This window comes from Mesocricetus auratus, unplaced genomic scaffold (assembly GCF_017639785.1).
Source record: "Mesocricetus auratus isolate SY011 unplaced genomic scaffold, BCM_Maur_2.0 Super-Scaffold_100007, whole genome shotgun sequence".
Lineage (NCBI taxonomy): Eukaryota > Metazoa > Chordata > Mammalia > Rodentia > Cricetidae > Mesocricetus > Mesocricetus auratus.
In genome coordinates, this window is record NW_024429191.1 from 64902704 (window position 1) to 64924746 (window position 22043).

At 42.3% G+C, this 22043-nt stretch overlaps 2 protein-coding genes across 2 annotated transcripts in view; one reads left to right on the forward strand and one right to left on the reverse strand.

Moving 5' to 3' along the window:
• Vmp1 (vacuole membrane protein 1) overlaps positions 1–7562 on the reverse strand; it is an 88669-nt gene extending 81107 nt beyond the window's left edge. The window contains exon 1 of the mRNA XM_040749417.1: positions 7414–7562. The gene's annotated coding sequence lies outside the window, so the exon portion shown is untranslated. The remainder of the gene's footprint in view (positions 1–7413) is intronic.
• A 64-nt stretch (positions 7563–7626) lies between these two features.
• On the forward strand, positions 7627–21311 carry Ptrh2 (peptidyl-tRNA hydrolase 2). Its single transcript, XM_013118387.3, has 2 exons — positions 7627–7770; positions 20679–21311. Exon 2 carries the CDS (start codon positions 20700–20702, stop codon positions 21222–21224), a length of 525 nt encoding a protein of 174 aa, XP_012973841.1. The 5' UTR covers positions 7627–7770; positions 20679–20699; the 3' UTR covers positions 21225–21311.
• Positions 21312–22043: the final 732 nt, after the last annotated feature.

The window sequence follows — 22043 nt, forward strand, 5'->3', positions numbered from 1 at the left end:
CTAGGGGATCCAATTGTTTTCTTCTGGACTCCACAGGCACTAAGCACACATGGTTCACAAATATATATGCAGACAAACACCCATACAGATAAAAAACTAAACAAATAGAAGCCAAGAGGTGGTGGCTCACACCTTTAATCCCAGTACTCAGGAGGCAAAGGCAGGCAGATCTCTGAGTTTAAGACTAGCCTGGTCTACAGAGTGAGTTCCAGGACAGTGAGTGTCTCAAAAAAAAAAAAAAAAAACAACAAAACAAAAAATCCAAAAGAAACCTATGTAGGTAAGATAAGATGAAATAATAAGTTACTTTTCACAATTCAATGTAGGAGGATCAATTTAGGCAGTGTACTGGAAAATACCGTCAAGTTCATGAATATGGAAGTAAATCCCAAGTATTCTTGGTCTGTTTACCAAAATACCCTCAAACAAGAATCTAGCATAAATTCTTGACCTTCAGTGGATCCTACTTTACAGTCAGGGTGTACAGTGTAAATTTGTTTTGTTTTTAAGAGTTAGGTTGCTAAAACAACCCTTATATTCCTTACAATAATGCAATTTGTGGATTAGATCAGAAGACAGACGTAGGACCCAGAACATCAAACAACATTTCAGACAGGAGCAATACATCAGAAGGCTGTGTTTGAGATGAAAGTTTTGCATTAAAATATGTGATTTTGGCGGGGTGTTGGTGGTGCACGCCTTTAATCCCAGCACTCGGGAGGCAGAGGCAGGCGGATCTCTGTGAGTTCGAGGCCAGCTCTGGTCTACAGAGCAAGTTCCAGGACAGCCTCCAAAACAATACAGAGAAACCTTGTCTCGAGAAACCAAAAAAAAAGTGATTTTTGTTTGTTTGTTTGTTTCTGTTTCTGGCAGAAATGCTTAGAAAGCACTGCTAAGTCTACTCACAAAGGTTCTTTGTAGGGTGTACGTTCAGTGCTAAGACTATAATACTCCATTCATTTTAAACATTAGCCTCATTTAGAATACAAAAACAACACAAAGCAAAATTATTTGGTCCCCCAAAGTCAGGAGGAGACACCCACCAAGCTAGTAACACCCCTAAAAGCAGCACCCGGATACAGCACAGCCTTAAATAACAGTAAGGAGCATGCTGACATGTTGACAAGACAATTCTCTTCCCTGAGACTAAAGCAAGATGGCTTCGTGGGTAAAAGCACCTGCTACCAAGGCTAATAACCTGAGTTCAGTCCCAGGTCCCACACACAGAAGGAGAAAACTGACTCCTGCAAGTTGTCTCTTGACTTCCATATGCTTTGGCACGAATGTACAGACCCACACACAAATAAGAAATATTAATTTCTTAAACAATTGTGCGATAACACAATAATAGCAATTCTCTTAGGTAAGAGTTGCTGGAAACGTTAACGAGAAAGAAAAGGAAGTAAGAGCACTAAACCCACTGATTTTCATTTTCTTGGCAACATTATTCCACAATGAAATTAACACCCTTTCAAGTCAGGTTTCTTAATGAAACAGGCAAGCCATACAAAGATGTCAACTTAGGTACTACCTTTTAGTAACCTTTCTTGCTTTCAGAAGTACCTACTCTTGCCGGGCGTTGGTGGCGCACGCCTTTAATCCCAGCACTCGGGAGGCAGAGGCAGGCGGATCTCTGTGAGTTCTAGACCAGCCTGGACTACCAAGCGAGTTCCAGGACAGCCTCCAAAGCCACAGAGAAACCCTGTCTCGAAACGCCCCCCCCAAAAAAAGAAGTATCTACCCTTAAGTGGAATGCTTGAGCCTATTTAGTTATAGGCCATGCCAGAACCGCTGCAGGTTTCCTAAAGCTATAAAGATTAAAGACCTGTGAAACTGAGTGTTAGACACTGAATAAGCAAGCAGTCTAAGCGAGTAATATACCCTGACTCAATGCACACTCTCAAAGAGATTATCAAGACCACCAGACTGAATAGGTAACAGAAACTATCAAATGGTGATGCCAGTTAAAAAAATGTGTTTTCTGAAAATACATGATTTTGAAGGGGAATGTATGGGAAATCCCTTGAATGTTTTAAACTTAATTTCTTAAGTCTTGGGGAATTGCTTGCTATGTAAACCAGACTGCCCTTAAACTTGTGACATAAAATAAAATCATTAAAAAAATGTTCCATGAGAGCTGGAGAGATGGGTCAGAGGTTAAGAGCACTGACTGCTCTTCCAGAAGCCCTGAGTTCAATTCCCAGCAACCACATGGTGGCTCACAATCATCTGTAATGAGATCTGGTGCCCTCTTCTGGGACACACATGCAGACAGAATACTGTATATGCAATAAATAAATCTTTAAAAAATGCTCCTTGAATATTTGAACAGGAAACACTTTTCTGTGCCATCTAAAAGGTGTCATTTAAAGTTTAGGCATATTTAAATTAAGCAGTGACAATCCCTTGAGTACTTTTATTCTAGTTTATCTACCTGTAATTACTGGAGTTGTTAGTGTCCCCTGACTGTTTTGTAGATTGTTATGAACCCTGTCTCTGGGAGGGGGAAAAAAAAAAGACTAGGATTTGAAGCCTTGGTTCAAATTCCAGCTCTATTACCTGACTCCTGAGCTGGTTACATAGCCGCTTGTTATCTTAGTTTCCTTGTAGGCTGTGAAGTCAATGTCCTTTCTGTTAAGGGTCAGTGAATAAATTCAAGGAAAGCATTTAGAGCAGTGCCTAGATATGGTTGGCATCATCTGGTGGCACACTGAGCTACTGCTGAGAACACTCTCCTAGCCCTCTTTGGAGATCGTGTCATTATGTTAGTCCTTACTTGGTTGCGATTTAACCATTATTAATGCAGTTTCAATAAGTAATATCTTGATGCTTATTTTTTGTAAATATTTTATAGATATATGTCTCCTCTCTCTCCTCTCTCTCCTCTCTCTCCTCCCTCTCTCTCCTCTCTCTCCTCCCTCTCTCTCTCTCTCTCTCTCTCTCTCTCTCTCTCTCTCTCTCTCTCTCTCCCTCTCTCTCCCTCTCTCCCCTCTCTCCCTCTCTCCCTCTCTCCCCTCTCTCCCCTCTCTCCCCTCTCTCCCCTCTCTCCCTCTCTCCCCTCTCTCCCCTCTCTCCCTCTCTCCCCTCTCTCCCTCTCTCCCTCTCTCCCTCTCTCCCCTCTCTCCCCTCTCTCCCCTCTCTCCCCTCTCTCCCCTCTCTCCCCTCTCTCCCCTCTCTCCCTCTCTCCCCTCTCTCCCCTCTCTCCCCTCTCTCCCTCTCTCTCTCTCTCTCTCTCTCTCTCTCTCTCTCTCTCCCTCTCTCTCTCTCTCTCTCTCTCTCTCTCTCTCTCTCTCTCTCTCTCTCTCTCTCTCTCTCTCTCTCTCTCTCTCTCTCTCTCTCTCTCTCTCTCTCTCTCTCTCTCTCTCTCTCTCTCTCTCTCTCTCTCTCTCTCTCTCTCTCTCTCTCTCTCTCTCTCTCTCTCTCTCTCTCTCTCTCTCTCTCTCTCTCTCTCTCTCTCTCTCTCTCTCTCTCTCTCTCTCTCTCTCTCTCTCTCTCTCTCTCTCTCTCTCTCTCTCTCTCTCTCTCTCTCTCTCTCTCTCTCTCTCTCTCTCTCTCTCTCTCTCTCTCTCTCTCTCTCTCTCTCTCTCTCTCTCTCTCTCTCTCTCTCTCTCTCTCTCTCTCTCATTTTTCCAGACGGAACTCACAGACATCCGCCTGCCTCTGCCTCCCGAGTGCTGGGATTAAAGGTGTGCACCACCAACACCCATTTTCAAAAGAGAGTTTTTTAAAGACAACACAATATTTAAAAATTTATCCTAGCAGGGAGTGGTAATGCACACCTTTCAGCTCAGCACTCCAGAAGCAAGCAGATCTCTGTAAATTTCAGGCCAGTCTGGCCTATATAATGAGTTCCAGGTCAGCTGGGAGAGAGCTGTCTATAAAACAACAAAAATAACAACAATAACAACAAAAAACCCCTCCAAACAAAAAAACAAGTCTACTCTAGGTGTTGGGGTTTAATTACCCATCAGCAGCAGAGCCCATGATAGTTGGCACAAGGCTCTGGGTTCAATCCTAGCACGACCCCAAACAAGTTTACTCTGCAAAACACTTGCACATCTCTGTGAAAGCAGTATCAATGATCAGAACCACAATGAAGTTATGATTGCTTCAGTGCATCTGGGTTCCCAGGTTTGCTAATCTAGAGTGCATTTCCAGTGCGAAAGAGATTCACAAAGAGCACTTAGGAGACTCGAGGATGACAGTCGTACCACCACTCCATACAGCTCCCCCTAGCAGGGGAAACCAAATGGGTCTGTGGAGTCAGTGGAAGCAATGGTTCAAAACAAAGCATTTATTCTACACTGGCTGTTTACCCAGAATGACAGAGAAATGTATATGAAAATTAATAAAACAGAACACCAGTATTACAGCAGCTCAGGAAGTTCTTTATATCAGGAGGAAAGAAAACAGCTTTCCCCTAAGCATTGGCAACATCAGTAAGAGACATGTTACAGAGATCCTGTCATTTACACTTAAATTATGACATTTCACAATACCTGATACAACTGATTGTGAAATGAGAATATTCTGGAAAATATAAGGAATTTCCTTTCCTTAATACATCCTACTGAACAAAAATTTTTTCTTTTTGGTTTTACGAGACAGGGTTTCTCTGTATTGTTTTGGAGGCTGTCGGTCCAGCCCGGCCTCGAACTCACAGAGATCTGCCTGCCTCTGCCTCCCGAGTGCTGGGATTAAAGGCGTGTGCCTCCGCCGCCCAGCTCCTGAACAATTTTTAAACATGTTATTTGTGTCAGGCTCTTACTATGTAGTTCACCCCAGATTGGAACTGAACTCAGCATCCTTCCATCTCAGCCTCCCAAGCACTGTAATCCTTGGCAATCTCACTGAGCAATTTGTTTCCCCACAATTGCCAAGATTAAAGAAGCAGGGTATCATAGACATACAACACATATCCCTCTTCCACACATAAGAAACAGTGTTGTGCAAACCAGGCTATTACCAAAGCTCACCAGGATGCTTGAGGACAACTTCAGAGGAATGGAAAGAAAACTTAGATCTCAAGTCTAGTTCAGGCTCTGGCACTGCCTACTTCACAAGTCCTCAGGCCAGCCAGTCACCCCTCTATTAAATGAGAGGCACTCACTATGCATTCACAAGAGCTAACTACAATTCTAAATTTTCGTTTCAGTAAATAATGAGGATTCTTACTTCATACAAGCAAAGCAGGGTATTTCTAATGATTAGTTAATTACACACAAGCACCAAACACTTCAGTGTTTTCTGTACTTGGAAATTCCCAGCTGACAACACATGATGACCAAAAAAGGTCAGAATTAAACTCTTAAATGCAAAGTTATGCTCACCTTCCAGCCACTAACTTATTAACTCAGGTGACTAATTTCAGGCTACTCTTGGCTAGTTTTCTTGTGTTTAAAAATAGGGCAAAGACCATCATCCTAAATATGGGTAATAATATATTCAAAGTAACATTATTCTAAACTTTAGGATTTCTAGTTCTAAGAATAAAAACACCATACTTGAACTTACATAGAGATTTCACATGTAGCATTTTACCAAACACTATGACAGGCATATGAAATAGGGTGAGTCCTTTTATCCACACAGTCAAGAGTAGCTCTGAAGGGTAATTTGCCAGTCATTACTCAGTAAGTGTTGGAGCCCAGACTTTAATCCAGGTCATCTGATTTAAAATTTAATGATCTTTATGAGTGCAGTGGTCTTTGACCTCATGAGACAGAGGCAAAGGCAGGTGGATCTCTGTGAGTTTGAGGCCTCCCAAGGATATAGAGTAAGACCTTGCTTAAAAAGTGTTGATTTAAGCCAAAGTTAGGAAGACAAAAAAACAAAGGATAACACAATAAACAGAATGTAAGGAAGGATTTGTGTTGGTTGTGGTGGAGCATCCCTTTAATCCCAGCACTTAGGAGGCTAAGGCAGGAGATTTTTTGTGAGTCCAAGGTCAACCAGAGCTACATATTAAGACTTTGGCTCAAGCAACAACAAGAAGAAACAAAAAACAAAAGAAGGAAAAGAAAAGAAAAAAAGACTTTGGCAGTTGTAGAATCAATAAGCAAATTAACTAGATTTTTAAATTATTGATATATCAAACTTATAATTCCAAAAATTGTCACCTTATTTCAAAGACAAGTGTATAACAGTTTGCTAACTCAAAATATAAGGACAATATGAGAACAAACAGATTAAACTAGCTGGAGGTAAACTGGTAAACAGAATCAAAGCATTCGTGTTTATATGTATATTTTCTTCTGGAATGTGTACCTCAGGGATTTAACTGTATTATCAAATAAAGCTAAGAAATACAGCCCTAAAAATGCTTTTGCGTTTAGCAAACAAGCCAAACAGGAGAAATTACCACTTTAGAATCATTTTGCACCTTTATAAACTGGTCATATTTGTCTGGGGTAACAAAGTTCAATAAAAACATAACATTCCATACACAAACTATTGCCTAGTAAGTAAGTTTCTCCCCTAAAATCAGACCCAATGATAACACTATTCATAGATAATAAAGGTTGAAATATAGCCGGCCCAGAACTTTGGAGGCAGAGGCAGGTGGATCTCTGAGTTCAAGACAGCCTGGTATACACAGAGAAACCCTGACTAGAAAATTTAACAAAACTGTTGGACTATTAAATTCTTCATTACACCAAGAGAAAAATCGGGAGAACTTCTCTAGATGATCAATCAGTTTGTCTACAAAATGTCTACAAACATCAAGGAAGAACTGAAAGTCAAGATATATACTGCCTATATACATGCACAACACCAATCTCTGCATTATTAGATTTTTTGATGGAGTAGAAGGAAAGCAAAAGGTGGCTATGTAAAATCAACTGGAGGATAAGTCGACCATCCTGTCTTGCTCCAAGTACTTCCACTGCAGTGAAATACAAATGTTGGGGATTAGGGTTTGGAAAGGGCAGAGACCACTCTTTTTTAGGACAGCTGGAGGAAGAGCCAAAGTCCACAGTAAGAGCTCTGAGAAATGACGGTCCCTTCCTTTGGCAACTCTGTACCCTCATGCCTGCACTTCATGGAGATACATTTAGCATAACGAAAGGTCCTGGAAATCAGCGCGGTCATCAGCCGCGAAGACCTCCTTTCATTTAAGCCAAGGTTCTGGACACCCTGGGAGGAGGGTGCTTTTTAGAAGCCAAGGACGGCTTCCAAGTCTGGAACGACTCGGGAGTGTCTGGGTTCAGCGTTCCGGTAACCAACCGCGGAGAGGTGTCTCATGTAACCTGGCTGCCGCCAGGCTGACAGCCTGTCAGCAGTGACCTGAAACACTCAAGTGGAAAACAGCGTGTTCTGTATCTGCACCGCCCAAGCGTGAGAGCCACGGCAGAAACCGAGCTGTGGAGAGCCTCGGCTTGCGCCCCCGACTCCCCGCTTTCGTTTACCTACCCGCTCAGACCCCGGCTTCTTCGGATCTCAGGATCCTGGAAGCGGCTCCCAGCACCGACTCTCACACCCGCCGCTGGGCTCCGGCCAACCGGAACTCCCTCGCGTCACTTCCGGTCCGTTCCCCCAAGGAGCCGCCTCCAAAAGAGAAATGTTCCACCTTCCTTTTGGCAACCCGAGAGGATCCTCGCGGGATTTCAGTTCGGCTTTCTCAGTTCTGGCCCTGTGGGTGTGACAAGAGGCAGAATGACTGAGCTTTGTAGTTCCTGATCCGGAACCAGTTTTGTGGACACCCGGAAGAAGTAGGTGGCGCGCGAAGCGTGTTCCTCGTTCGGGTGTGGAGAACCGCAAGCGCTTCAGGTAAGTCTCGGTTCCTTCCAGGATGATGGAGAGGAGTGTAGTTCTTTTTGTCTTTACTGGAAGGTATCTTACCATCTTATCCCATTGAGTTGGGCCCGTTTTAGCTACTTCGTAAACTGTCTTCCGCCCAGTGGCCGCTGGAAGTCTTGCCCAGTCTGCAAACCTTCCTCTGGAAGAAGAAACCAAGGTGCTGGGAAGGGATAGAACCCAAAATTTTAGTGTCTAGCAAAGCCCCCTCATTTAGGTGGCACTGATACGCCGTGCTAGCGTGAGAAAACGGAGAGCAGGCCTAACACTGTAAATACTAAATCGAGTCGTTCATCCTTGCTCCGACAGGGAAAGAATTCTATCAAAAGTATTTCTGTTTCTTGGTATTGTGGTGCATGCTAGGCAAAGCGCTCTACCCTGGAGCTGTTGTTAATCCCCTAGATGCGAGGAGAAAGACCACGGACCCCATATCATGGCCAAATTAATTAAAGCAACCTCTTTTTATTCGTGCACATGGGCTGTCTCTCCCTAATGGAGTGGTTTCAAGAGATCAGCACTGGACATGGGGAAGATAAGGAACTTCATAGTTCAGGAGTAGAGGATTTTCAAATGGGGGATTTAGCAGGCAAAAAGGCGGAGTTACAGAAGCAGAACATAAGTATCAGTACAACCTCCTGAAACAAAGACATGGTTGCCATTTCCAGGAACAGGCATTACAGAACCTTTTGTAGTTAAGATTATAGGTGGGGCATGGCTCAATCTTTGAGAAACAAATTTAACCATAAACAGAAACAAACACAGTTTTTTTTTTTACTATGTGATGTTTTCAAGCCTAAGATGGAGGCAGGCTGGTTTATCATTATTCCTCACCAAGCTTTCCAGTCTGGTCTTGAACTTGCGATGCTCTTCCTTTAACCACCTCTCCCAAAGATTGGAGTTATCAAAAGTAAAAGTTTTTGATATAATATGGTTGCCCTGGATCTTGTTCTGTACACCAGGCTAGCTTCGAACTCACAGAGGTCTGCTTGCCTCTGCCTCCATCATGCTGGGCCACCACTGCCCTGACACATTTTCTTAAAAATCAAGGCACAAGCCCCATAGAGGTGGCGCACACCTTTAATCCCAGCACCTGGGAAGAGAGGCTGGTGGATCTCTGAGTTTGAGGCCAGTCTTGTCTACAAAGTCAGTTCCAGGACAGCCAGGGCTACACAGAGAAACCCTGTCTCAAAAAACTAAAAACACACAAAAGATGGACTGTTCAGTACCCCGGGTCTGATTATCAGCAATAAGAACTCAATCAAAACAAATATAAACAATACTTGAAAAAACTTGAAATCTAACAGAAATTGGAGGCCCACATTTGGAGCCAAAGCGTCCTGTACTTGGGTGTCTCTTTTTCTCCTAAACCTAAGTCTGTATTTAATAAAATCTCCAACTGCTTCTGAAATTCTTTCTGTGTTGAAACCACAATTCCCAGTTTTGCTTGATTTGAGCTTCCTAAGAGATGAAAAGAAGAAACTCCTAAGAGTGACAGTGTGGAGCAGCTGTCTCTCTTCTTTCATCACAGATAACCTGATAGACTTTATTGCCTGTCAAGGCCAGCTAGAAGCAGGGAGAAGTCACATTTGTTTTGAGAACTATCTCTTGAGGCTTTGCAACAGGGCCTGAACATAGTCCTCAGAGAGGGTTGGTTGGTTGGTTGGTTGATTGATTGATTGATCCATCCATCCATCAATCAGTTGATTGAGGAGGATTGGAAAAGAGTTTATAGACTGTGCTTCCATTCCCATTCCCTTCTTTGGAATAGGGTTACTTTATTGTAATTCATACCTGGCCCCAGACACACATGAGGTTATCACAAAGATGCATCAACTTGTCTGGTCTTACAGGTTTTTTCAGTGATGACAGTGCCATCCCAGTTTGATAGAGTGGTCACTAACCACTTTCAGACTGTTGAATGAATGAGAATTTGAATTATGGCTTAGCATAACATTAGAACTGAATATTTAGCCATAAGTTGAATGTATCTAACTATATAGCATTAATGGCTACCATATTGGACAGCTTAGTAAGATTGGAAAACTATGTAAGATTGCAGCTATATAAGACTGTATAATGCTATCCATGTTTCCAGGCAAATAGCAGGTAGTTTTGCTTAGGACACTGTAAAACTGTCAGATAGGTAAGGTGAGCATTGGGTCATAGTTAGATTAAGCAATTCAAAGAGGAAGGTTTAAGGTTTTAAGAGTCACCAGGGAGTGGTGAACAAAACTCAGTGGAACCCATAAGAAACAACTGTGGTGACAATGACAATGTCTGGTTCTTTGAGACAGGGTTTCACTGTGTATCCCTGGCTGTCCTGGAATGTGCTCTGTAGACCAGACTGGCCTTGAACAAAGAGATCTTCCTGCCTCTGTGTGCACCACCACCACCTAGCTCTTAAACACTTCTGATAGAGTGGGGAAGAGAGGCACCAATGCACAGTGATTGGGAGGAGCAGATAATTGAGATTGGAAGTAAAAGCAGAGAACTATGCCATGATGGGTCAAAAATTTTAGGAAAGGGCTTTTTCAGTTTGGAAACTGTAAGAACTGGTGGAGTAGATTATTGCATGGAGCTTGGCTTTGGAGGTTATCTGGAGCAAGAACCCTGATAAAACATGCTTGGTGATGCAGATGGCCCCAAGAAGAGTTTTATGGACATACTTATTTTACTGTGCTGTTAAAGGTTGTCTGTGAGACTATGAACATTGTCAAGCCCTGAGCTTATTGGTTGGTTTATAGTGAGGATGCAGAGAAAGAGACAGACTGAAACACCTTTAGAGGAATTAGTCTGATTGGGGTGACATGAGATTAGAACAGTGTTAATTAGTGACCGAATGCAAGTGTAGGACATAAGTAGGAAACATGGGAATCTTTCTGTGTAGGTGGAGTTTCTCTGTGTCCCAGAAACTGCTACACAAGAACCACACTAAGTCTTAATATTATAAATGCTCAGCCAATAGCTCATGTTTGTTACTAACTAGCTTTTACAACTTAACCCATTTCTGTTTATTTGTGTGCTGCCCTGAGGCTTGTGGCTTTTACCTTTATCCCATTTTGTGAGTCCAACCCTTTCTTTGATAGGTGACTCCTCTGATCCTGCTCTTCCTCACCCCATCATTCTCAGTTTGGCTTTCCTGCCTAACTTTATCCTGTTCAGCTATTGGCCAGTCAGCTTGTTTATTAAACCAATTATGGACATATATTCACACAGTGTACAGTGTATACAACATTTCCCCCACTTTTTGTCTAGTTAAAAAAGGTTTTAACTTTAACTTAGTAAAATGATACATACCAAAAACAGCTATGAAGAGTTACAGTTACAATAACTAATCTATTTGTATTTGGCAATTATTTATCTTGTTGAGTCTAAAGTTTTACATCTAATTTACCTTTTAGTATACTTAAGGAAAACTATAAATATAACTATCTAGTCTTTAACTCCATCAAAGACCCCAGAAGGGTGAAATTTTACATAGTGACAGAGACATCAGGCTGCCTGGACAGTCACTCAGAGTTCCTTTGTAACATTGGGGCATCCAACTCTGGCATATAGGCCTAGCATATTTGACGGACTTTCATGTAAAGCAGGGATTCTGAAGGGCTGTCCTACCTTGTCTTGGCAAAGTTCAGCAGTTGCTTTTTTTTTAACACCCTGCTAGTCCAATTTAGACAATACACTGTCAGCAATTGAGGCAAGGGAATTTCTTTGCCCCCATGGCTAGCTTTTGCCATAAAGAAAATGAATTCCATATGGAGTTTCTTCAATGCCCATCATCTTCTCTGAAGTCGATTGGTGTGGGAACACCAGACTTCGAGCAGAGACCCACTTCCCCATCAGCCTGGGAGTAGGCAGCTGTAAGACAATGTTTACTAAAAACATGTTTATTAAAAACAGTACAATGCCTGGGGCAAAAAGTTCCTGAAAAGGGTTTGCCCACCGGAACTGCCCTGTCCTCGACCTTTTCCAAAGACTAACCGCATCTTCAGATCCACCCGCCACCACCTCTGGTGTCAGGGTATATAATAACCATCCAGAGTAGGAATAAAGGAGAGCCTTCTTGAGGAGCCTTCGGGTCTCTGTGTTGTCAGTCCCTGATACCCTCCGCACATTCTCGGACATAGGCGCAGGACAGGGTGTCCCTACAATTCCCCCTTTTTTATTTTCTAATGAGGCACTCCTGGCTTAGGTCAAGTAGAGTCACCCTCCCTTGGCCGTCTTTGGGGGACCTTGTAACCCCTGTCTTAGGTGGGAGATGTCTTCCCCACATGTTGTCCATCAACGGGAGAGCCTCATCCTTAAATCATCTGTAACCAGACTTCATGGCTACCGGGATTGTCATGGGCTAAGCTAAGCAATACTTGGTTACAGATCTCTTGCCTCTAGAACAAGGCATGTTTGAGCTTGGCATAGAGCCAGAATGCCTACTGCCACTGGCACCATTTCCAGGACCTCCATTGACATAGCGCCTCTCCATCACCGTACCCATCACCAGATCTGGGCCATAACATTCTACCAGCCTTCCTCTGTTACAAGGGTAACCCGCATGTGATTTACAGTTACAATTTGATGGTCAAAACAGTGATAAAGTTTACAATCGTTCCAAGATCTACTCAGGAAAGCATTTAGAAAGTGCACTTGCACAGACACATTAGGTACAATCATTGATGTTACAAATGTAGCATTATAAAAAATATGAACAAGAGGCTTGTTGCACTATCCATAGAACACCAATTTGCTCCTGTGGTGATGCAGTTTGCTGATTTAATGTTACTAGCCTCAGCTGAATATGCGAACTGAGAAAAAGTCTCCTTTTTGTCGCATTAGGACAAGTTGCATTTCTCCAGAAATATACACTGGCATAGGCGCGATTCCAGAAACAGGAACCACCAAGTCTGATATTTCAAGTGACCAGGCCTGTTCAAGTACTGAAAAGAGGCTTTTACCACTCATCACAGTTCATACCAATGTCCAAATGTTTTAAATGGGTCCTTTTTACCCCCAAAGGGAAAAACTGGCAAAAAGAAATCTGTTGTTTCAAGGTGTGTCAGGGGCAGACGGTTAATCTTTCCAGTTCTCTGTTGGCTTTGGGATGAAAACTCACGGGTCCCGGAGGTTGATGCAGCAGGCCTGTTGAGAAACTGGAAATCTTGAACCGACTGTTTTCTTTCTTGGGCTGCAGATTCGATGACATCAGGGGTCAGGAACACTGGCTTAGGCAGGCTCCCATGGGCTCAGGTCCAGTTTTTCTCTGCTCCATGCATCTCACCAAATGGTCTGACAGCTGCCAAAGCTTTATTCTTTTCCTGCAAGAAAACACAAACATGCCCTCGACCCCAAATTAGGGTCTTCTCCACTGTCTAGTGCATGGATGTCTCCATTTGACCTGAGCAATGGTTGCTCAAGTTCCATCATGCCAGAATCTGTTTGAAGCAGATTGCTCACTGGCATTCACATTTTAAAAATTTTTAAATGAGGAGTGTATTATTTGATGAATTATGTGGAGACTGGGGACATTACTCCCCCTTTTTTATTTTCTAAATTTTGTTTGAACTGTTGAAGCTGGACCATAACAGTAGAAGGATTTGTCTACCCTCCTTAGATAACTAGGTGAATTGGGATCACTATATAGATTATTAGTAGATTCTCTTTAAAAAGGACATATCCATTAAGTATTTCCCAAAAACTTCTGAAAATCACTCAAAGATTGTAAACTATACTGTGTCCCAAATAACTTTTGAAAATTATTTGAAGTCTGAGCAGTCTTTCCCAATCTAACCCATAGAGCTCTCACTAGCTGACAAGGCCTCATTTGCATCTTAACTTTTCTGTTAAGACAATGACCTACTGGCTGGATGTTCCTTTTGGCTATATCTAAAGCAATTTAGGTAGCTTTTTAACTATTTTTGAAGGGATTTAAGTATCCTTTTAATCATATAAGCAGTTCACACTCACACATTCACAATCACATTTCATTTATACTGGTGTGGCCACACCATACATTCAGACCATACATGCATCTTTCAGTCATCTTTTTTCCCTAGGTCATGATTAGTCTGTTGAAATGAAACTTCCTTAATTAAAATCTATGTAAAAGAACAGCTCCAGCCAATCCTTGAACTAAAAAGGTTAAAAAGTCCTGTATGCCCTTCATCATTCCTCCATTTGAGCTACAGTCATGGGGTACAGCCGTATCTACTCCTTGTAACTTTGTAGATGCAAGGTGGAGAGGACAGGCTTTTGGCCAAAAGTTTTTAGAGATGACTCACAAAATAGAACTTAAATGCAAACAGAATTTTCCATTTTATATACCTTTGTCTTTTTCTTTACTTAATACCAGTACCTCTTTACTGTTACCAATTGTTTTTTGATCCCCCCTTTTTTTTTTTTTTTGAGACAGGGTTTCTCTGTATTGTTTGGAGGCTGTCCTGGAACTTGCTCTGTAGATCAGGCTGGCCTTGAACTCAAGAGATTTGCCTGCCTGTGTCTCCCGAGTACTGGGATTAAAGGCGTGCTGAGATTAAAGGCATGTGCCGCCAGCGCCTGGCTATTCACCCATTTTCTTTTCTTTCTTTCTCTTTTTTTTTTTTTTTGGTTTTTCGAGACAGGGTTTCTCTGTGGCTTTGGAGGCTGTCCTGGAACTCGCTTGGTAGTCCAGGCTGGTCTCGAACTCACAGAGATCCGCCTGCCTCTGCCTCCCGAGTGCTGGGATTAAAGGCGTGCGCCATCAACGCCCGGCTTATTCACCCATTTTCAATCCATCCTTCAACCCAGGATGTTCCCTCATAAAGGTGTGCTGGGATTATAGGCGTGTGCCGCCAACGCCCGGCTATTCACCCATTTTCAATCCATCCTCCAACCCAGGATGTTCCCTCAGGCAAAAAGCCTTAAGATACAATCCACTCTCCAACTGAGGGCAATCTCTTGGATTCCCCTGTTTCCCGACCTTGGTGTCAGGCTAAGGCCTAGAGATTTAATCTAGGAGACATTAAATATTTTTAATAAAACAGAGATTCCCCTTTAGGAGGGGGAAACTCAGAATGTTTAGTTTCTGACTTTTTAATCTCTCATTGGTAGCAGCCAATCCCAATGTATTATTGGTGCTATAAAAATTGATGAACAGGACGCTGGAATGACTAACTGGCATCAACATGGGGGGGGGGGATCCTCACCAGCACCCATACTTCCCTTACCTGAGTGTTCGGCAATGGTTGGATCATCTTTATCATGGTGAGCATTCCTAGTATCTGGAGTAGTATTGGGGTCGACATGCCTGATGCACCGTTCGGGGACCCAGATAGGCTTCTCACTTCCTAGAGGGAAAACACAAACAGCCCCTTGGACCCTAGCTAGTAGGGGAGTGGGTGGCTGCCATTTTCCTGTAATCAAATCCTTCCATCTGACCCATCCCAAAGACTGGGAGGGTTTGTTCTAATGTCTCTACATAGCAGACAAATTATTACGGTCTATGGTCAAAAAATTTAAAATGTAAAGTATGGTGGATAACTGAATATTGGGGGAGGTAATATACTCCCCCTTTTTTATTTTCTTAAAATATTGTTTGAGAGTGGCATGGGTGCGCTCCACAATAGCCTGTCCTGTGGGGTTGTGAGGAATACCAAAGGAATGGACAATGTGATGTTCCCTGCAAAAGGCAGCAGATTGGTGCTGCCAGGAGTAAATGTGTCTCACTGTCATAAAAAGCCTTAGGTTATTAAACATATTAAATGCCATATTCTGTATGTCTCTGGAGTGTTTGAAAACCATCTCTCTAATATATCTGCTTATGACCTTGAAAACATACCAAATATGACTATACGTTTGACTGTTATAGATGATTAATCTGTATTTCTTAATTATATATTACATTTTTATTTTTCATTTTATTTCGTTTTTTTGTTGTTGTTGTTTTTTTGTTTTTCATGACAGGGTTTTCTGTGGCTGTGGAGGCTGTCCTGGAACTAGCTCTTGTAGATCAGGCTGGTCTCGAACTCACAGATATCTGCCTGCCTCTGCCTCCCTGAGTGCTAGGATTAAAAGCGTGCTGTACCACCACCCGGCATACATTACATTTTTAAATGAGCTGCATAAACACAATACTCCAAATAAGAGTAGAAATATACAGTATAACAAAAATAACATTAAATTTGTATCATTATACAAAACTCTATACCAATGTAAAATATTTAAGATTAGGAGTTGCTGTTTTAGTTTTAAAGAAGATTCAATAATCTATTCTTTTATCCTATCATTTCTATGCCCCCCTTTTTCTTTTCAGAACCAGATCTTTGAATCTTATCTCCATTACCAGTTAACAGGATGATGACAAACATCCATAACCCACTGAGTGACCCCCCCATCCTGCTTGTCACTGGAGTATTTTTAAATTAGATTGAGCAACTTTTATAATGGTTGTTCGCTTTTTTAGAATTCAGCCACGTCTTCTCTGATTGATCCTTGTTTTCTCATCTTTAAAAATGAGAGTTATAGCTTTTTTTAATGTTCAGAACAACAATAAATGTTCACCTAAGTAACTGATTGTCCGAAGATGGGTGCACTTATTTGGGAGTGAACATTGCTTTGAAGTTATGGATACCTTGGTAAATTGTATATGTATTAAAGAATGTTGAGTCAGTAGTGGTCGGGGAAACTGAGGCAGGACAATCACTGCAAGGCCTCTTGTGCTTGTCAACTTCTTGCATGCTGGGACTACAAGTGTGGATCACCATGCCTGGGCCAGTGAAGAGGGAACGTGAACTGATTTGAACCCTACTCCTTGGCTACAAGGCTCAGTAACAAGTGTTACTTGGGCAGATACTTACTGAGCAGCTGTGTGGCAGAAGTCATTTTCTATGTGTGCTTTTCATTCTGGCAGTCTTTAGTTATAGTCTCAAGATTTCCCTCCCCCTCCCCCGACAGGGTTTCTCTGTGTAGCTTTGGAGCTTCTCCTGGCATTCACTCTATAAAGCAGGCTGACCTAGAACTCATAGAGATCCACCTCCCTCTGCCTACCACGTGCTGGCATTAAAGGTGTGTACCACTACTGCCTGGCTGTGAGATCCTCTTCTCTATAACCTCCTAGCTCTAGTCCTTGTTAGGCACTGACAAAAGCAATTAGATTTTATTTATGTAATTACTGAGGCAGGGTCTCTATGTAGACCTGGCTGCCCTGAAATGCTCTATGTAGACCAGCCTGGCTCTACCTTCTAAGTGCTAGGGTTACAGGCATGTACCACTCACTTGCACTTACCTGGCTGTGAATCCATTTTAATTGTTAACTTTATAGCTAAAGGTTACAGTTTATTATCCATCCTATAATAGACACTCTATGTAGAGAGGTTACTTTTCCTTGAATCTGGTATATGGAATATTTGCTTATTTTTGCAACCTAGAAATTGTGAAGGCTACTAATTATGCCTGGTGAACAGCTACCAAAGATCTGCTATATTGGATTTCTCTTGGTCTTAGTTTGTCTGTTCCCCCACCCTTCTTTTGGGATGTTGAATGATTCATTAAAATTTGAATACAGTGTATGTCTTGAAAAGAGTTATGAAGAGGGAGCTATGTTTGTGGGCACATACCTGGAATCCCAGTTAGTGGGAAGACTGGGGCAAAGGGATCATGTTCATGTTCAAGAGCAGCCTAGGCAATTTAGCAAGATGCAGTCTCAAATAGCAGAAGCAGGGGTGAGTCACATCAGTGGAGAGTCCTTACCTAATATGCAGGTGGCTCTAGAGCAGGGGTTTTCAACCTACTGGTTTCAACCCCTCTGGGGGTTGAGCAATCCTTTCACAGGAGTTGCATATCAGATATTTAGATTATAATTCACAACAGTAACAAATTTGCATTTATGAAGTAGAAATGAAATAATTTTTGGTTGGGGTCACCACAACATAAGGAACTGTATTAAAGGGCTACAGCACTAGGAAGGTTGAGAACCACTGCTTTAGAGTCTACCCCTAACATTTGCAGGAAGAAAGGAAGGAGGGAAGGAAAGGGAGTCAGTGAACTGCCTCACTAGGTAAAGGTGCTTGCCCACTCCGAAGGAAAAGTGTCCTCTGACCTCCACACATTCTCATCCATGTGTGTGCACACATACTACAGACACACATCACAGGTTTCAAACATTCCCTTGCCAGCTCCTTTCTATCTTAGTGTCCTTTTTTATCCATCATAGACACTTGTTAGTTGTAGACATGGGGTGAATCCTGCTTGAGAAATTGGTACAGTTGCATGGCCTGGTGTGCATTCGGGATGTGAGTTCCCAGGCATAAATACTTGACAGTTCTGTTACACATGCTCATCATTCACCTTAATAGCTATTACAAACCTTCCTATGTTTTCATATCTAATGTTTCATTTTTCATTAAGAAAGTTAGAGGCAGCTGGGCAGTGGTGGCACACATTTTTGAACTGTAACACAAAGAAACCCGAGAGCCAGAGAGAGAGAGAGAGAGCCAGAGAGAGAGAGAGAGAGAGAGAGCCAGAGAGAGAGAGAGAGAGAGAGAGAGAGAGCACTTCTAGTTTTTGTTTCGATCACTATAGACTTATAGTCTGGCTAAGTTGTGTGTATTTTCTTTATATATATATTTCAACCTCTCTGATTTTCCTAGCCAACCTGGGAAAAGTCAGGCTTTTATGTAATCATTTCAGGAGCTTGGTGCATTGTATCTTTCTTAGAACTCCAGCACTCCCAGCCTTGTATGGCTGCATCCCTGAAAAAAATACTCAGGCTTTATATAATCCTACATTTGGATCAGAGTCTTTGTAGTATAAGATGATCTCTCATTCTGAGAGCTAATGCTGATACCACCATGTAATCATATGAATCATTAAAGCATGCATACCTACTCTTACATGCTTGTAATTACTAATTCAATTGGGTTTAAATAGATAGCTGAACCATCTAAAGTTTCTACTATAAACTTTGGCCTGCTTTTGAAGTATATAGTTCATGAGCCCACATGATGTATAAATAAGCTTTATGGTATGCATCTCTTTATTGACTAAGAACTATAATTGATGATTTGGTAGAGTATTTGCCTAGCATAAACGAAATGCTTGGTTTGATCCCCTGTGCCACAGAAAACCATTCATGGTGGCATGTTCTTATAATCCAAGCACTTGGGAAATAGAGGTAGGAAGATAATGTATTTGGTCAGCTTTGACTTCCTGAGGAAGTTCAAAGCTAGCCTGGGCCATGTAAGACTCTCCTTAGAAACCAAGCCTTAAAAAAAAAAAAAAATGAAAAACTAACTGAAGGGAGCCAGTTGTGGTGGGTCATACCTATAGTCCCACCACCGCTGATGCAGGTATGAAGCCAGTCTCAGAAAAAAAGCCCTGTATTCAGCCTGCCATTGCTTAACTCAAAATATTCCTTATACTGATTCCCATAGGAATATTATCTAGAGGAGGCTTAAAGTTATACCTAATACACTTGATTATTAATTAGTTTTAGTTGCTTCAGCAGCCTGGTGTGATCCCAGCTACTTAGGAAGGAGAGGTAGAAAGGTCATATGCTCAGAGCTATAGTTGACAACATAGTGAGACCATGTTTCAAAATAAAAGGTAAAAAGAAAGCTGAGCATACAGTGTAGTGGCAGAACACTTGTCTAACTGTGTGAGGTCTTGGGTCAGTCCCCATGGCCTCCAAAAAATTGACTTGCCTCTGTAATTAATGTAAAGTGCTTAGTTATCTGATGGCCCCTGTGTTAGGCAGTAGCTCCTCAGCTTGCTGGAATTCCATCTTGACTATTGCACTTGGGTTGCCTCTTCTGGAAATAGACAAATGATGGTTGGCACGGCTTTGGGGATACATTGGTACCACAACATGCCAGCTGTGGTGGTTCACATCTGTTCTTATGGCAGTGAAAGCTTGAGGTAGAAGATAGATGGACATAAATGCAAGGCTAGCCTGAACTGCAGAGTGAGACCCCGTCAACAACAAATCATAAAGAACAAAGTCCAACAAACAAACAAAAAGCCCACAATGGTACGATATGAAAGTGTGAATGTTGGTATGTGAATCTTTGGGGGGCTGTCAAGATATGTTTTTTCTGCGTAGTTCTGGCTGTCCTGGAACTCACTCCCTGCAGGTATCATACAGGGAAGCAAACCATGTAAAGAGATTAAGAATGAGAAACACCATGCAGATTGACTTCATCAACCTGGACCATACTTCTGAGAGTCTTAGTTCCAGGCAACAATCAGTCCAATTCCAGATGCACAATAAACCTTTAGGTGAGATGACACAAGAGTACATGCTGCCATGAGGGTGGTTTGTATAGCTAAAAGGCTGTGATCTCTGACAGATAGTATAGTGGTCAGCAGGCCATAAAGTACTTGTGACATCTACCCTAAAGGCAGGTAATGGTCTAGGGAAGGATGAGTCTGGAATAACCATTCTGGGGCATTAGGGTGATGTCTGTCCCTTCAGATAGCAAAAAAGCCATCAGATTGTTAGCAACCTCCACTCTCAGCTTTCTGAATGGAATTCAGCTATTTGGTTTGCATCTTTTCATTGAAAAAACACCGTGTGATTAATATTCCAGGTTCTCTTACTGCTTCTTTGTGAGTACAAGGATCGCTGTGACCCCAACATATTGACCAAGCTGTCATTTCCTTTTACCACAGGATTTAAGAAGACCGAATTGTGCTGACAGTTCAAAATGGCCAAAACTGTGTCTTGTGGGTCTTTGAATCTTGTAGTACTTGGGATGGATGGAAGCAGGGTCTATGCATAAGATCCACAATGCTTCTTGCCTTTCCTCTGCATCACTTAGTTTGGATCCAAAATATTGTTTGCTAATTGTAGGTGATTTATCTGAGTATCTTGAAACCCTAGTTCTAGATAATAACTTTTTTTCTTTTCCCTTAAGGTGCTCTCCAAGTTCTTGGTTATGGAGTATTTGGCTCATCCTGGTACACTCAGCTTGGCTGCTGGAGTTGTTTGTGGCATGTGCCTGGGCTGGGGCCTCCGGGGCTACCTTGGGATGCTTCCCCAGCACTCAACAAGTGAGACAAGGAAAGACACAGAGATGGGGACCGAAGCAAGCATCCTGGGGGAAAGTGGGGAGTACAAAATGATTCTTGTGGTTCGAACTGACCTAAAGATGGGAAAAGGCAAGATCGCTGCCCAGTGTTCTCATGCTGCTGTTTCTGCCTACAAGCAGATTCAAAGGAGAAACCCTCAAGTGCTCAAAGAGTGGGAGTACTGTGGCCAGCCCAAAGTGGTGGTCAAAGCCCCGGATGAAGACACCCTCTTTGAATTACTGACCCATGCAAAAACATTGGGACTGACTGTAAGTTTGATTCAAGATGCTGGCCGTACTCAGATTGAACCAGGCTCTCGAACTGTCCTGGGAATTGGGCCAGGACCAGTAGAACTAATCGATGAAGTTACCGGCCACCTAAAACTTTACTAGATGAGCTTTTGTGTGATGCTGATTCTGTCTGACAAGTATGAAGCCTGTCAGTAACAATAAAAGCTTAATTTTTGCCCCACTTTAAAATCTGTTCCCATGTTCTTCTATCACATACTGGGCATTTATAGCTTGAGCTTAAAATACTTTTGAAGAGCTGGAGAGATGCTTCAGCAGTTAAGAGCACTCATTGCTCTTGCATTGAACTCTGATTCAGTTCCATTTACCTGGATGGCAGTTCACAACCATCCATAGCTCCAGGCCCAGGAAATCCAACACCCTCTCTTCATCTCATCAACCACCAGGTACACATAACCATGCATATATACATACAGGCAAACCCACCATACATATAAATCTAAAGAATAAACATGCATGCCTTTAGTCCCAGCACTTGGGAGACAGAGGCAGGTGGATCTCTGTGAGTTTGAGGCCAGCCTGATCTACAGAGGGAGTTCCAGGATAGCCAAGACTGAGACAAAGAAACCCTGTCTCAAAAAATAAACTACATTGTTGAAATGCTCTTGTGGATTGATAGGTGCTGATACAGTGGTGATGTTGGGTGGAAGCTGTGTTTCCCAGGTATAGTTAGGTCCCTGTGTGTTGATTACTCTTCAAACCGTGCTGCTATCCCTGGCCTTTTTGAGAGCCTGGTTCAAGAAATCATTGCAGTTTTCCCCTGCTGCTACTTTTTGAATGACTGATCTTTTTTTAATTCATAGACCATTGCATAGACCCACCATGCAATCCTAATTCAGATTTTTAACAAGCTGGGTGTTTTGGAGATGGGGTAACCTTGAACTTGTGGCATTTCTTCTGCCT